The sequence below is a fragment of the Dermacentor variabilis genome, chromosome 5 (genome assembly GCF_050947875.1).
Source record: "Dermacentor variabilis isolate Ectoservices chromosome 5, ASM5094787v1, whole genome shotgun sequence".
In the NCBI taxonomy this organism is placed as follows: domain Eukaryota; kingdom Metazoa; phylum Arthropoda; class Arachnida; order Ixodida; family Ixodidae; genus Dermacentor; species Dermacentor variabilis.
In genome coordinates this window covers 85,267,300-85,284,008 of record NC_134572.1, presented here as the reverse complement: position 1 = coordinate 85,284,008, position 16,709 = coordinate 85,267,300, and the positions used below count along the sequence as shown (strand labels likewise).

Here is a 16,709-nt window from a genome sequence, read left to right as displayed (position 1 = left end):
CCGCGCGTTCCTTTCTTCTGTGACGACGCTGCGCCGTGCTCCCAAATGGACTGCAGAACCAAGCGTCCTTTCTCTCTACCTGCACCACCACCACCACCTTTCTTCTGTCTTTTCTCCACGGCTTCGCCGTGCAACTCGCTGCTGCGGCGTCGGCAAACTTTTCCCCGGGGTATTGGTTGCGTAGTTTTCGTTTCTTCTTCTTCTTCTTCTCTTTTTCTACATCCTCTCTCTTTACGCTTGAGCACCTCTTTGTCCCTCCATCTCTTCATTTCGCCGAACACGCCTGTAACGGCTTCAAAGCGGCGTGTTTGCGGCTGGGCACCATCCGAAGCTTCGTCAGCGCTCTACAGGGTCTCTGCCGCCACTTTTCCCGCAGGCAGTCCTCTTTCCGGTGGACCGGCAACTTTGCTGCCGGCGCTAACATGGCCGAGGTGCACAGGATGGGAGAGTTGTGCGGAGTACTTTAAATTCCAACAGCTCTGTCGAGCATTGAGAGTCGTATACGGAGCGAAAGCCACGCGATTGTGAGCGCACACAAACCTCGCCTCATCTGTACCGATCCTATCCACTTCGCCTCTCACCCATCCCCTTCCTTCGAGCGATCCTGGCTGCTTTTATCATTCCTTCTTTTGCTCTCGACGAACCCCTCCGACCTCAATACCCCCCACCCCCTCCCTCTTCCCATATCTGTGCTCTCGAATCCCCTTACTTGCCTCTTTGCTAGGAATTGATTTCGGCCGTTAGTAGTTTTCGCTTTTGGGGTTTTCGACGCTTCATTCACCGCGCACTTCCCTTTCTCGCTGCAGCACTGATCCCTTCCTTTCCTTCGACTTTTCGTTCGGCATAACGCTGATGCCAGGTATTACCCTTTGGGAGATAATTAAAGCCACCATTGCCCCAACATCAGCAGCACCTGAGGAAGGCGATGTCGGGGCTCCTGTACTGGATCGATTTCATGAGAGGTATTGCTCTTCGCTCCCTTCACATGACCACCGTCGTAGTGCGCGTGCTGTATGTATGTATGTTGGCGGGTTGGCCTGTTCTCACTCTGCGCATACGTGCGTGTGTGTGGTACAGGCGTGTTCGTCTGAAACGGGAAAAGTAAGCAGAAGGAAGAGGGGGGACGCTTTTTAATTAACTTGGCATTTTCATGCTATTCTGGCAGAGTGATAATTCCTTTGGCACCGCAGTACTACAATTGAGCATTTTGTTGTTTTTTCGCTAACGCACTGCATGAAAGGGCTTCCGCATTTATATGTGTGCGTTACTTCTGTGAAACGTTGTGGGAGTTTGCCTATGTTGACTTAATGCTGCATGTGTACTTTGAAGAAGGTCTTGTGCGTTCCTTACATATAAGCCTTCACCTCCCTACACCATCATTCCCCTCCCCACACCTTTGTACTCATGATTTCAGTTTTAAGTAGTGGTAGTAGTAGTAGTAGTAGTAGTAGTAGTAGTAGTAGTAGTAGTAGTAGTAGTAGTAGTAGTAGTAGTAGTAGTAGTAGTAGTAGTAGTGGTAGTAGTAGTGGTAGTAGTAACCATGAGAATACATGGAATACTTTTAGGATATCAACATCATATTTACCAATGGTATGCTCCTAAACGTCCCTGGTGAGGAGGGGGGGGGACATACAAGGATCATCAAATAAGAAAGATAAGTGCATGCAATAAGTAACAAAATAACATAGTGCAAAAATACATAGTGCAAGCGTGTTAGTACTAAAAAAATAGCAAGCAAGAATAAGCTGTCCCTGAAAATGTATTACCGTTATTTACAAAGCTGAAGCATAAAGAGCTGTTATTAAAGCTCTATTTTATAAAGTTGCATTCGCGAACAAAAGTTTCAAGTACACCATTATATTTTTAATAACTGCGAGAAGGGTGGAATTATTTAAAGCGAATGTTGAGCCGTGATGTACTTGAGTTTTCAGGGAGTTAACCACACAACGAGAAGTGCGTATACCGGGGGCAATAGGAGTAAACCGTCTAAAGCCGTAATATAACTTTGGAAACGGAGTGAGCCATGACATTTTCCGTCTAGCGACCAAAAGCGGTATCTCAATAGTAGAGGTAATGCGAGTAACACTAAAACATTGATCATATTTCGACGATAACAACCTGGTTGGTCGACTTCAGACCTGATTTGAGTGCTAATGAGCCACTCATTGTCGAAGTACCGAATATAATGTCTTTACTAAAGTTAGCTTCGTGCAACAATTGTACGCTTCACCAAATTGCTGGCAGGAACAGAGATGATGTTCGCTTTATGGTCGTCAAGTGATTTCAGGTCCTCAGCCGCAAGGTTCAAAATAAGTTCCGACTAAGTTGTTTACGTCAAGGTACTCTAAAGAACCTAGTTAGCATTCCACTTAGGCGTTGTATATGACAGACAGCAAGATTAGCAGCCAGTCCGCAGCGCGAAAAGCAGTTAAGCGAAATGCCCCCTGATAACATGGGGCTTGGCCGGTGATGCAGGCCGGCTAGAACTAGCATTAATTAGGAGTCACGAAGAAAAACTCCGGGAGGTTAACGTTATTGATAATGCTATCTCTAGACGCAAAAAAAATACATATAACAGAAGAAGAGCCGCACGATTCCAAAGCGTATCGAACCGCCGCCGCCTGTTACTTAATCGAAAAGGATGTTTTTAGTGCTTTATTTCGAGCCTCAGGTGAGATGTCCATGATGGCACAACCAGACTTACCCAACTTACCATCGCTTGGGACAGTAGCACGGATATATTTGCAGCTACGATCCTATGAGCGAGTCTCGCATGTCATGTGGCCTTAACATGCGCGATGTGGCATGTCTACTCCGAATTTCTGTAAACGTCGCAAACACTAAATATTTCCTATTTAAAATCAAACAAATAATATCGCCACTGCGCCCTGCGTACAAAGTGCATGAAGACATGGCCCACTTAATTTGCACTTGCAGAGTATTTGCGCTGCAAAGGACGATCTTAATGTCCTCAACGAACATTCAACAAAGACTGTCATCCCCCGGGCTAAGATGCGCCCTCGACCCATGGACTGGCGCTAACCGTGCATCTCGTGCAAACAAAGCACTTTTCAGTTTCCTTGGAGAGTGTCGTGATTCGTTGAGTGGTGTGTTTGCGTATGTTGTGTACCTGGGTCGTGCACTGGGCATGTCATTTCGTTCTTCATCACACCCATCTGAACTAGCTAGCACTCTAGGCATGCCGCTAGGCAAACCACACCGGTATTCATTAAAGAGCGCCTCTCTCTCTTCCATTGCTCTCTCTAACTTACTGGTACTCAAAAGCCATCGCACGGCCATGTCGAAGGCCTTCAAGTTGCCTTCTTTAAGCTGTGATGCCAAGCGTTCCTAGCCAACCCGAAGCTGGAACCCTCGGCTTTTCCAACTAAGCTTATATGCGGCTCATGTGTCGCACACTGGTCCTCACTTGTTCCCTGCGTAGGCATGGTTCTGACTAAAGTACACCGGGGCTTGGACACGGATCGCTAACAGTACACTCCTTGCTTGAAGTCTGCTTGCCTTTGTTTTCGACAGCTCCGAAATGAACAATCGTCATAACTGTCGCGCCTAATTGACCGAAGTTAAGTCAATGGAAACTCGGCGAACTAATTTGGCCATTGTAATGACAGCCTGCGTGCAGCCAGATATCCTTTGTGGGAGGGCCCTACTTGACAATGGTTTAATTAGTTTGCCGGACAGAAATATAATTACGGGGCACAGAAACTTCCTGCCTGAATACGTGCTCGCATTTTCCCTACTTCATTATGCCATGTCAGTTCTAATGAAAGTCTTTTCTCTCGAGCGTTGTTACGGCGAACGCCTTTTTGATTAAACGCGACGTCGTTCAACTACATATTTTTCTTCATCTTTTTGTCTACAGTTGCGCACGCTAATTCTCGTTTTTTCTTCGCTTTGAAGCAAAAGGTATCAAAACGTATCATTTTGTATACTATTAGCAATTTAGACCACAACTCAAGCATAGTGGCAACATTTCTGCAGCCAAATGAAGCAGCGTTTCAGTAACAGCTCGTGTGCTAAGCAAGTGCCTCTATAAGAGAAACAACACATAATTTGTTTTATCTTGTTTTGCAAAGAAGTAATTGAAAGAAGCGGTCCTCCTTATTTTTTCATTCATACTGCCTTTTTTTTAGACCGTACAATATCTTTTAAAAATTGCCTGTGAATTTTGTTACTCAGCTGAATTACTTAAAGGGGCTGACATGAATACATAATGGCATGATTAAAGAAATTACCTGATTAAAATATTTCGTTAATTACTACCTGTGACAAATCACAATTAACGAATTGTAGCCGATGAGTTTGCAAGCCCACGTGTAATGCCCGCTGCTTCGTGTAATTATGGTATTTGCCACAGGCGATATTAAAAATTCTGTATAAGCAAGAAAAAATGCCCCGTTATATATCGTTACAACTTTTTTCTAACATTCTTGGTCGTTGTACACTCTCATTGAATGCTCAAGCGCTATCTGTGTTTCCTTTCTTTTCCTTTAGTAATGTCATTTCTTTCTTAATATTGGCGTCTTACTGAACCCTTGCAGGTAATAGGGAATATTTTCATTGCTCGTCGCGATAAAACGGCGCCAACACGCAAGAAAGAATACCCAGCATGTGACATCGTTCTAAGTGCTCGTCGTTCGCGACTGCGTATGTGCGTAATGGTATAAAGAGAAGCAAAAGACGAAGAATGCCAGGAGACAGGGACGCCACAATGACGCTGAAAAGAGTAAAGAAGTAATAGAAGCAGCTGTCTTGAGCGTAAAGTTTGGTCGGCGTATATATATATATATAACTAGAGAGAGAGAGAGAGAGAGAATCTCGCAGCTGGTAGTGCAGGCAAGCGTGCCTTCCTTATTGCAGGATCTATCAGCTCACGCTCGCTGGTGCGAGTCTGCGGGGTTATCGTGGGTTGGATGGTGTGGGAAGAAGAGGGCGCAAGGTCGGCGGCTCCAACAAGCCAAGAAACTGCCCTTCGACAGCCATCAATCTTGACAGGGACGCTTACTACGGCCCTCTCCTTCCCGCCAGTGGCTCGGAGCGCGGGTGCCCGACGTCGCCGCGGTCCAGCTTCGGCGGCGTCCGCCTCGGCGACGCCCGGTCCGTTCTCGCCGCTTATCGGTCGTCAAGTCGTCCTTTATGATCCTCCATCTTTGTTCCTCGCCACCAGGCCCCGTCCTCCGTCTTCTTTTTTGTTACATTTATGTCACGCCTGGTATCAATTTCTTGACCCCGAGCTTCGCGCTCTCTTCCCGCAATCTCTTCCTTCTTTCCATTCCTGACACAGGCATCGTTCGAGTGCAAGTGTATAAAAAGAAGGGCGAAACGACAAATAACCGCCAACATAAACTTAAGAATCGAGAAATTCTCGTCCTACGCGCCCTCTCTAGTCTCTTCTGCGAAGCCGTGCTCATGCGTGCGCGCGCGGCCGCGACCAATCTCGCTCTCCCCACACGAGTCGCTCGCTTGCCGGCGTGGTTGAATTCCTGAGTGGTTTTTCACGAGCGAGTAGCTTTCTCTTTCCCCGGCAATACCCATCGCTCTCGCATCCCTGTGTCATTCCTCTTGCGTTTCCCCTCTTAACCCTTCCTCGCGTCCTTCATTTTTTCTTCCCTTTTCTTCCCATACCTTGATCTTTATCGGTGTCACTCTTGTTTTTCTTGCTCCGTCGTTCTCACTTACTCGTGGAGTGTCGCCTCTGCGCCTAACATTGCGAGCACCGCAGCCGAAGCGCCTGTGTTATAACCCTCGTGGCCATGCCAGCCGGCTCGTAATCGACGCCACGAGCCGTGACGATGATGGAAGACATCCCCCCTTCCAGCTTCCACCAAACTGCATTCTCTTTCTCACCTATACGGTGTCCATGCTGCGCTGTGATACGATACAAACGCGCCACCTATAGCATTAGGCAACACGTTTGGGGCGCCATAGGCGTGATGGGAGCGACGTATACCTGTATGGAGGCTCACCTGAATACGCGTGTATCGATCACGGCATCACCTGCAGAAATGATAAATGGCGTGGACACGCACTTTGTAAGAAGGGGAGGTTGGAGGGGAGGGGGCAAAGGTTCTTTTACTCTTGATGTGCTCGATGGACCACGACCACTACTCTGAGCGAAGCGCTTGCCAATGTCCGAGGCCTCATCGCATCGGTTACAAGGCAAGCCAGTAGCCCGGACCCGATACATTGAGGCCACCGCCTTGAACCCAACCGAAAAAGAAAGAAGGATACATATTAAACCACGCTCGCTTTTGCGTCTTCCATTCCAGCGCAAAACATCGCTCCTCAGAGAGCCGCAGCTGCCTGTCTCTAGAACCGAGAATCTCGGTGAATATAGAATGCCCAGTTGTGGCCTGTTTCTCTCATAAATCTTTTATTACCAGACATGCAGGCTTTCGGGAAATAAAAAAGTGCCTTTGGGAGAATGCTTAAATAAAGTCATTCTTGAGCTGCATATCTTTGTCTATGTATGTTGTACTCACCTTGAATAAGTTCAATCGAACAGGCGACCATATAGATATAGCAACCGAACGCTATGTATTGCCGGAATAAAAATACAAGTCAGTTCATGGGCTCCAAATGTTTAGGAGTGTTATGAACTAAGCTGATTGGTGCTGCGTCTGTTGTCTACACTATACTATCTTTTACGCTGTTGAATTCCATCGAAATGTTTAACTCAGACGCACTTATGAAGTAAAGAAAGAACTAATACTATTCAAGGAGCTTGTATCGCAATTTTATCGCATCCGCTTCGACAGTTGAAGTGTAATAAGATCGTTCGCAGACGCTTGTTCACAGTTCAAGTTCGTAAGCTACCGCTTGCAATGGCAAATGGCATGTCAAGAACCCTATATAGCTGCATCACAAAAAGAATTCGAAGAGTGGTGATAAACGGTTAAGGAAAGCAGCTTTCATGTCAAGTACCTTACCTTACCTGTCTTTCTTTTTCGGTTGACGTCCGTTTCAAAGTCTCGCGAGAATATATCGGCATCCCACTGGCCTGGCCATGCGCTTTCTCGCTTCCATTATCCATCATCGGCGTGAGCATCGCTCCGTGACAGCGAGGTGGAGAATGTGTGTCGAGAGGGAAAATGCGGAACAAGTGTGAGCGTGCGCTTGGCAAGTGCTGGGCGCGACCCCCTTTCAGGAAGCGCGCCTTTGTTTATTGGGACAGCGCAACCAACCAGAGCCATAACAAACACGACTCATCTGCGCAAAGTGGTAGCGCGCGCTACTATACAGCTGCGCTAGCTCCATCCCGGCTTCCCGTCTACCCCTTTCGAAAAAGGAAAAAAAAATGAAAAGAAAACGAGAGACAGAGGATAAGAACGCAGCATGCAACGCTACTCGAGCCTCCTCCCCGCACCTTCCTTTCTCTCCCGCCTCGCTCCATACGTGGCGTGGAACTAGCCTAACAGCATGCCGAGGCTCGCTTCATCCAGCCTCGGCCTCGACCCAGCGAAGCACACAGGCGACGTGGCGTGGCGGTTATGTTTGCATCGGCGTTCCTCGCATTCGGGCCGGGCAGGCAAAAGTGGCGTGAGTGTGCATAGCCTGTTCACTCGCGCTTTCATGGCGCGCTGAGACCGGTGGCGCATGTGTTTTGTGTGCGTGTGCCGACAGGCAAGCGGAAGAACGTAGTGCTTTCTTGATATTTATTTTTCTATTCCGGACGCCTTCTTCGTGCGTGCTTTTGCCGTCTCCTTCCTCACTCCAGCTGGATGGAAAGACCGAGGTATCTGTTTACCCCGGCCAGTCCGGCAGCGGCAAAAAGAGCGGCTCTCCAGAGATTGCTGGCCACTCTTCCGCTTTTCTCCTCGACCTGCTGCACTGCTTTCGTACAACTCCAACACCCAATTCCGCACCTCCCCCTCCTCCCACGTCACCGCCCTCCTTTCACTCATACTGTTCCCACCTTTCGTAAGCTAGCGGCAGCTCTGTTTATGCGATTGTCCTTCAAGCGCGAGCCGTGCTCATGAATAGGAGGCTTGCTAGGCCTCCTCCCGAAGTCGTCCAGCTGCTGAAGGCTTGCGGGTTGGGCACGTGACACGCTCGCCTGAGGCCCGAGAGGCACTGACTGTGTTTTTCTCCCAAACGAGATTTGTTACTCTTCCGATTATGCGATGAATGCATCGCGTCGAGGGGGTCACGGAGGTGCCGAAGCAGTGATTGGTGTCCCTGATGGGAGCAAGCGCTCGGGACGACGGGTGCTCTGTCAATACTCGTTGCTGCTGCAGAATTGCCACGCACTTCCCCGACGTTGGCCGGGCCTCCACCGCAAACTCGAAAACGAAAAGACTCTCAGATATATTGGTCGATACGATATTTATCGATACGACAGCATGATATATAATATATCGTGCTGTCAGATATATTTACATTGATAGGTACTTCGTCTCAAAGCCTGCTCTGCCTCGTTTTTATAAACAATTATATTATGAATCCTTATGATCTGCTCAATCCTCGGACCAAAGGACATGCGCTGTTTTTAAGAGAAAATATTTTATGACGTTGCAAGAGCTAGGTCAGCGATAACGTAATTGAATGCTAAAAATGAAGCTCGGCTTGTTTAGTGTGGCAAAATTTCACCAGCTGAAACATCGGTGAAGCATTTTGCGGCATAATAACATTCTCCGGCATCGCGCTGCGTACACGACAGACAATGTTCGCCTCAGTCCGGGTGCATATGCAATGGACCTAGTTAGTTACACGTCCTCCTTTGAAACTTTCAGTGAAGCTCTCTTGCCACTATCTTCATGCTAATGCAAAATCGGTGTGTGGGAGACCAGAGAAAGCGTATTTCACGTAGTTTTATTCTACTGGATTCGCTCGGGAGTGTGCGGCAAAGCATCGAGGAATCCACATTCATCAGCGGCAGAAGAAATACCATGAGAACCGTTCACATACCAAGAGAGTCCGTGTGATTTATTTCGTAGTCTATCGCTCCGTGTTTTGTCTCTCTTCGCTAGGCTAAATCACCCCCTTCAGGGAACTACCTACTTGTTCGACCAGATCCAATTCTCGACAAAACAATGAACCATTGCGAGCAGGCATGTCAGCCTTAGAAGATACCTTTTTGTTTCATTGTGAGCTAAATAATACCTTTATATTATCATAATTTAAATAGCCAAGTTATATTAACTGACGTGGTGGCTAAAAAACCTGATCCACGCAGTTAAAGATAAGATGTCTGCCTTGTGCAAATGATTCGGGTAAATGAATGAAAGTCTTGTGTATTACCTTTCTTGAAGGCAAAAAAAAGTTTTGTAGCTCCTGCTAATAAGCTTCGCTCGCCGCCTTGAAAGACTTCTGGAAGGCTGTCGTAAGTTCAGCCATAATAGGCAGGTCCACATACCTTACAAGTATTTCACCTACAGCAGATGGGCTGCCGTCATAATGAATGGGTTGAGCGACACTGCTCCTATGCAAGTCTACTGAGGCTTGCACTGAACTGGTTTACACATGCAAAATGAATACCTGCTCCAAAAATAAAGTGAAATATTTGTGCATACCTGCTGTCATTATGAATCCCGAAAAGTTTCGCAGAAGTGTAATTCCCGGTGTTAGAAAACCGCAGAGCCGCGCAACACATGTGATGCCTCGATTTAGCCATCTTCGTCTAATGCTTGATTGAATCTGGTTTCCTGCGTCTTCGGTTGGTTGCACGCCTGAGGAAGTTTCTCTGTCTTATCTTTCCGATCTTCAAAATTGGGCCGACACAAAACATTTCAAGTGGCTAATAATGAACTTTGAAGTGTTAACCAGTGGTTGGCGTCAAATAAGCTAACTCTGAATACCAAGAAAACTACATATACGTATTCTCTTTACTTCGTGGAAAGAACCTCTAACAGAATGTCATTCGCTTTCTCTAAACCATAATATACTTGAGCGGGTGAGTTCAATTCAATACTTGGGTGTCACATGAGATGAGCATCTTAATTAGAAGCCTCACATTGAATTGCTGTGCAAGAACTTAAGCAAAGCTTGTTTTATGCTGTACAAATGCCGTTATTACTTCGACGCTTCCACTCTGAGAGCAATTTACTTTAGCACATTCCATAGCCATCTATCCTGCCCTATTGCATCGTGGGGTAGCACGTACGTTTCATATGTAGAACCTATTGTACTTCTTCAGAAAAGGGCCTTGCGATTTGTGACTTTTTCGAATTACAATGCTAAATCAATGCCACTGTTTCAAAGTTTAAATATGCTGCCTTTTTATTTATTACTGAATTTTAAAACTACATTGAGTACTCATAATAGGATAACCACTAACTGTCGTTCGAGTTTATCAATTTTTTTTTACATTCCAGAAGCAATACACACAGCGCACTTAAGGGAAATTTTCTGTTGCCAAAAATGCATAATGTATATGGAAGGAGAAGGTTAAACAGCACTGGAGCACTCCTATGGAACAGCTTACCATCGGAAGTAAAACAAGCCAATTTTTTTTCACTATCATTGAACTCCCATTATCACTCACTACTATTACCTGCATAGGGTTTTCATCTCACTGGTTTACATATCTGTTTTTTTTTTACTTGCGGTGCATAATTACTAAAGACAAATTCATTTATGTAGGTTTCTAGTAGCTAATACACGTACCCTGCCTTTTGTTTAGAAATGAATATTGATGTATATATTAGTTATTTATACTTTGTCGTATTACCGTTATGATTGTGAATAATAACTAGCATGGATCCCAACTAGCCTTGAGTTAGGGATTTGAATGTCCTGTACAATATTTCCTGTGTACTTTTCCTATTTTGAATAAACTTCAACTTCAAGCTAAGCAGATGACCAAGTGCGATCCGACTTGTGATATCGCTGAGCGAGTGGAGAGGGAGAGCAGAGGTAAGCTCGACGGACGCACGAAAGACAACCACTATCCACGCTTCGCCCGATTCGAAATTCACAAAAAGAGAAATAAAAAAAAATAGCATGTCCGGCAGCCGCTTGGAGCGCATATGTTTCTCGAAACAGAAGCTAGCACTCGCCTTCCGGGGGTTGGACACCTGTCACGCCAGCGCGGTAGTAGGTGTCCTCTTTCACCCGCTTCGCTCCGTCAAGGCGTGCACGTGATGTCGCAGCCAGCGGGAATTTAGCCGTTCCGTTGCTACAGGCGCCGGCTTTTTCACTCAATAATTCATTTGATGCTTTGGCATAAAAAAAAATAAAACGAATAGCTGAAAATAAATGTGCAGATCGAGTGCTCATCTTGGAATATATGGGAAGCAAAGCTTTCATGAAGCGGTTAATCGAACGCTACAAATTTTCTCATTTCATTCGTGCGTCTATTGTGTAATGTAACGCACGCATGCACTCTCGCGCAACCGGACTAGGTCCAATGCGACACACTCCGTGATCATCTCAAAGAGCTAGTCGGTGGGTTAGAATTACACTTGCGATATCACTTTACCTCCCCTTCCCCTCTCTCCCCAGCGTAGGGTAGCAAAGCGGATCTTCCCCTCTACTTAACCTCTCTGCCTTTCTCCTTTCCTCTCTCTCTCTCTCTCTCTCTATGTCCTTTTTAGAGTGCAGGCTCTTAGGCGCCCATTCCTGCGTCTAGCGTCGGCGTTCCCTGCGTAACCGAACGAGCGAGCTCTGCGGATATGAAAGAGCGAACGCGGAGCGCAGTGGAAAGGAAAACAAGCGGCGAGAGCGGAGAGAGCGCGAGGATGAAAGTGAAAGCGTAGAATGCAGCGAAAGCGGGAGGTGGAAAGCGGAGGAGGAGGGTATGGCGAAAGCGTGAGAAGAAATACTTGTGCCGCGCCAGACGCGCATTACGGCGACCATGGCTACGAGATGGCACCAAAGTAGCGCACGTCGTCTGGGAGGTCTGTCTGCGGCGGCTGCTGTGAACCGCCGCGTCACCCACGCACTGCTTCTCACGATCTCCCGATTAGCGAGGCAGTCGCACCACACTTCGCTGCATTTGTAACGTGCCGCACGAGACAGATTGTCCGCGCCAGCCGATGTATCGCGAAATGAAATGCGAAATGTGAGTGCGAATCAATACGAAATACTCTATAATGCGAAATTTGAGCCCAGCTCAAATTTCACATTAGAGAGTATTGTAACCGTAGGTGACATACACTTTTTTTTATGTTTGCAGCATTGGGCTGCTGTGCTGGGGAACCAAGTTTCTGTCCCACTGACGGGCACGTAATTACTTGCTTTCTTTTCATTTATATTTTTTTTAATTTTTAAGTATTCGTTTTTTGTTAAGAGAGCAACAGCACACAGCAGCCACGGTCTGCAAAGCCCGGGAGGTTTAACAAGGAAAACTTCGCCTTAACTGTGATTGGATACATTTAGTGCGCGCTGTGTGTAATAGTTATGAAGATGTACCGAATTGCCCAGCTAGCTACCATACTTCAATATACGAAATCACACGACGAAAGCACGTGACCACGATATAAATATATCTGCTAATTGGGGAAGAAATCGAAAATAATAACGTTTGCAATTTTCTCCTGCCGTTAGAGCTACCAGAGGCTCCATCAAAGGCAGTAAAATTCAGTTCTTCAGCCTATACTAACCATGACTGACTTAGCTTGCATTAGCAGTGCTTTAGATTATTGTGGACGATCGTAGATTGCTTCAGATAGTAAAGCTGATATTGTCAGATGTCTGAAACGTGATTCTTCGGGGCCCTGAAGCGGATTGTATAAGGAAATATAAACTGGTAAGAAGCCACCATCATATTTACTGTTCATAATCCTGAAAAAATTAAATCTTGTTTATTTGACATTTCTTCAAATATGGTTTAAGAATGAATATTGTTATTATTAGCATTAATCTAGTTAACACTATTAAAGTATAAAGCTCTATCCTAGGTATCCACAATTACCCATGCCACGCGTCGACCGAAACAACCCTTTAGGCGCGCACACAACTCTCTTGATATCAATACACGGACTACTGCATCTTCCTTCGCTTGGTACTTTGCTATTCTAACGGGCCACCGGCTATATGACCTGCTAATTACGTGGCTTGCTCATTTATCCTAGCTCCTCATATTATTAATCAGAGGAGGCAGGATACTTTTGCGAACCGTAAGCCTTACTACTGCCTACTCTCTCTGTCTCTCTCTTGATGTTACGTATTTCATATTCGTTTTTATCTCTCCTCTTCTATTCCTGAAATAATTAGATGCCGATTCCAAAGAAAGAAAATTGTACGGCCCGACCTAACCAACTAAAACGATTTCTTTAACGAAACACCGTGATTCACTGAGAATAACCAAGCGGCCACGTGGATACATTGCTTACGGTCCATTTCATGTTTGGCGGGATTGGTCAAGCAAGCTCGGCGTTCAGCGAACACAAGCGCTACTCAATCATGGACGGTTTCTCAACTTCCTAAGGCGTATGATTCTAGGCTGTTCGGGCACGTCTTCTGTTTTAGAGCGAGGCTTGCGCAACTCTTATATGTCAAGAATGGTACGAGATGTTATTTACGATGGTTTAAAAATTGAACAGGGTGACCTTCCGCGACCTCCACGAGGTGAAATTTATCCACTTCGGGCCAGCACAGCAAGCAATTCTTCAAATGGCGTTGTGCAAAGGCCTTTTGCGATATCGTGCTCCTGCTACTTTCATGAAGCATGTATATGCGCCGCTACTCTATTTTCGTTCTATGGGGCCGTCTCGACGTGGTGATACATGTCTGACCATACACAGAACGCCATCTAACGTCTCGCTTGCTGTTTAAATGGTTAAAAGATGCTACGGAAAGGCTACCAGCGACGTCTTTTAGCTGTGTTGACTTATGTGATGCCACGCACGTCGCAGTTGGCCACACTTTTCAACTGACAGCACTAAGTTTCTGCATTCGAAGTTACAATGCAAGTTATAACAAGATAGGTTAAGTTGGGCAAAGTATTATAGATTGTGCTTGTCGAGGAAAGTAGGCAAATAAACTTGCCAGCGTCGAGCCAAGAATAAAGAAAAGATATGACGCCCAAAGAGCTTGTATGCGGTGTTCGTTTATATCTGTTTGACTCGCATTTGTAAGTCGATACGCGTCCGGTGAAACGACATGACTGTATTCATTTCTGCGTGAAAAGTAAAAAGTGTAATAGAGTTGTGTTAAGTAAAAAATGTTATGATCAGACTCGAGCGAAACTGTGTAGACCACAACGTTGGCAACATAAAAAAGAAAGAAAAAAATGTTTTCTAGCACAGTTCCGAAAGGGAGAATTGCTGCAATATGTTGCATTTGTCGAACACACACACATAGGCTGGACCACTGATTTTAAAGGGCAGGCCAGGGCAGGGACAAAAATTATTCATAGTGCAACAAGTCTCTAAACTTTTGCTCTATATATACATGTTTGTCCAAAAGTCAAACACTGGCTACTGCCTTTTTTGGGCTCTAACACTTTATTCTATTTATTCATGTCAATACCAGAAAAGTTTCTTACGGAGACAAGTAATGGCTGCCTTAGAAATGCATCACGGCGTAGGCTACGTACACCAATAAGTGTCGCTATTTTTTTAGCTGAACGCCATTTGATTGATTGATTGATTGATTGATTGATTGATTGATTGATTGATTGATTGATTGATTGATTGATTGATTGATTGATTGATTGATTGATTGATTGATTGATTGATTGATTGATTGATTGATTGCGTACTCTTCAGAATTTTGTCGGGGAAGGAGGTTTAAGTAAGTGCGTCTGTCATAAACTTTCTTGTATTGAACTTAGAATGCTCGATTCGCCGACTGATCCGTCTTCATTCCTTCTCCTTCCACCTCTCTTTCGCACAGCGTCCATTCTGTACACGGCCGTGATCCGCGGAAAAGTAGCGCTGCCGTGCGACATCACTCCGCCGTCTGCCGACGACACGGTGGCGCTGGTGCTGTGGTACAAGGACGAAGGCCCCGCGCCCATCTACACCCTGGACGCCCGGCGCGGTCACGTGGACCAGGCGCGCCAGTCGGCCGTGAGCGAGCTGGGCGCCAGAGCCTACTTCAACATGATGAACCGGCCCGCCTTCCTGCAGCTCGACCCCGTCGAGGAAGAGGACGCCGGCGAGTACCGCTGCCGCGTGGACTTTCGCAAAGCGCGCTCCGTCAACACCGTGATCAACCTCAAGGTGATCGGTGAGTCGGGCATGAATATGTTTCTTTTCTTTTTCTCCACTGCGATAGTCTCATAGATGAAGTCGACTGGCGCAATACAAGGGCAATTGGAGATTCTCTGGTAGAGGCCTTCGTCCTGGCAGTGGACATAAATAGACCTGGTGATGATAATGACACTCGCATTCGTTTGACTTACCGTAGGGATACTGCAGACTTCCCTGCGGTGGTTGAGGGGCTACGGCGTACTTCTGCTGAGCAGGAGGTTGAGGGTTCGAGTCCTGTTAGGGTGTAGGCGAAATATAAGAATCCTCATGTACTTTGATTTAGGTGCACGTTAAGTAACCCCAGGTTGTCAAACTTAATCCTAAGCCCTCCACTACGGCGTCCGTCATTACCCACTGTGCTCTGTCAGGACGTTAGAGAATTCAGTGCAAGCTCCGCTCCGGAGACCTCACAGCAGCACTCGTCCTTACGTGTCTTTGTGTCACCAACTATTCGGTGACAGCTTAGCACGGTAGTGACAAGTACACCGCCGTCCGGCTAAGGGAAATTCGTTCACTAGTTTCCGTTACGACATGGCGGCGACAAAGTTCTTTCAAAATCGGCTTCCCTCAGAAAGATCGATCGACATTTGGGCGAGTTGGTACTGGTTGAACATCTTGAAGTGGCTGCGCAGAAAAACGTCGACAGAAGGCAGGAACACACAGGACTCGTCATACTCGTCCTGTGTGTTCCTGCCTTCTGTCGTCGTTTTTTTGCGCTGCCCCTTCAAGATGTTCTTCCCTCAGAAACTATGTTTTGTAGCGCGGAAGCACGGCGGGCAGTTTCAATGCGGTTTTCTGGGCGGAACTTGGACTGAATTCTTAAGTTGGTTACAAAGAAGAATGCTTCTATCTATTCAGGAAAGGGCGTACCTTTCTTTTTTTGAGTCTGGATCACAGAATCACACGTTGAATGTTTTTTCGTCGAAAGCTGCGTTCTGATAACCGACGGTATGCAGAGAGAACTGTGCGCTTAAATTTACGCGCATGGTAAAAACCACTCCAGGTGTACGAGATAAGAGGAGAAAAAAAAAGAGACAGAAAATGATACAAGAAATAAAAAATAAACAGGAAAGAATCGCCGCCCCTTCCAGTATGTGAAGATGGTCGAACAGCAAGCTGTGTTAGTTACACCGAGTATTTCATCATGCAAGTCAAACTTCGTAAGCAGTCCATATTGTAAATCTTTTATTTCCCCTTTTTTTACATTGTTAGCACTTTTGCGTGCGTGCGAGGGGGGGGGGGGGGCGGGTGAGCATGCTTTATTTGTGCTTTCTTTTTTCGATTCACCCAGTGCTTTTTTTCATAACTTTTCTTTCTTTTTGGGCGTGAGCCAGGCGCTACTACGACGAGCCCGTTCACGAGCCTACTCTCGCTGACGCTCGCGGTAGGCAGCATCTTCCTCGGGAGTACGCACTACTCGTGGTCTTTCCATAGCTGTAGCTGGGATGAAATGTGCGGAACCACTAATCCAAAGCTCCGTGTATTGGGCAAGGTAAATATACCTCGTAGCGAAGCTTCTATAGAAGCCCGTACATTCAGAACATGGTGGTTCAT

At 46.3% G+C, this 16,709-nt stretch overlaps 1 protein-coding gene across 2 annotated transcripts in view; it reads left to right on the top strand.

The window, feature by feature from the left end:
- Positions 1 to 16,709, top strand: part of LOC142582925 (protein turtle homolog B-like) — a 343,110-nt gene that overhangs the window by 186,102 nt on the left and 140,299 nt on the right. For both annotated transcript variants that reach the window (XM_075693060.1, XM_075693059.1), the window contains exon 2: positions 14,797 to 15,132. In XM_075693060.1, the coding sequence (XP_075549175.1) occupies positions 14,797 to 15,132 (336 nt within the window). The remainder of the gene's footprint in view (positions 1 to 14,796; positions 15,133 to 16,709) is intronic.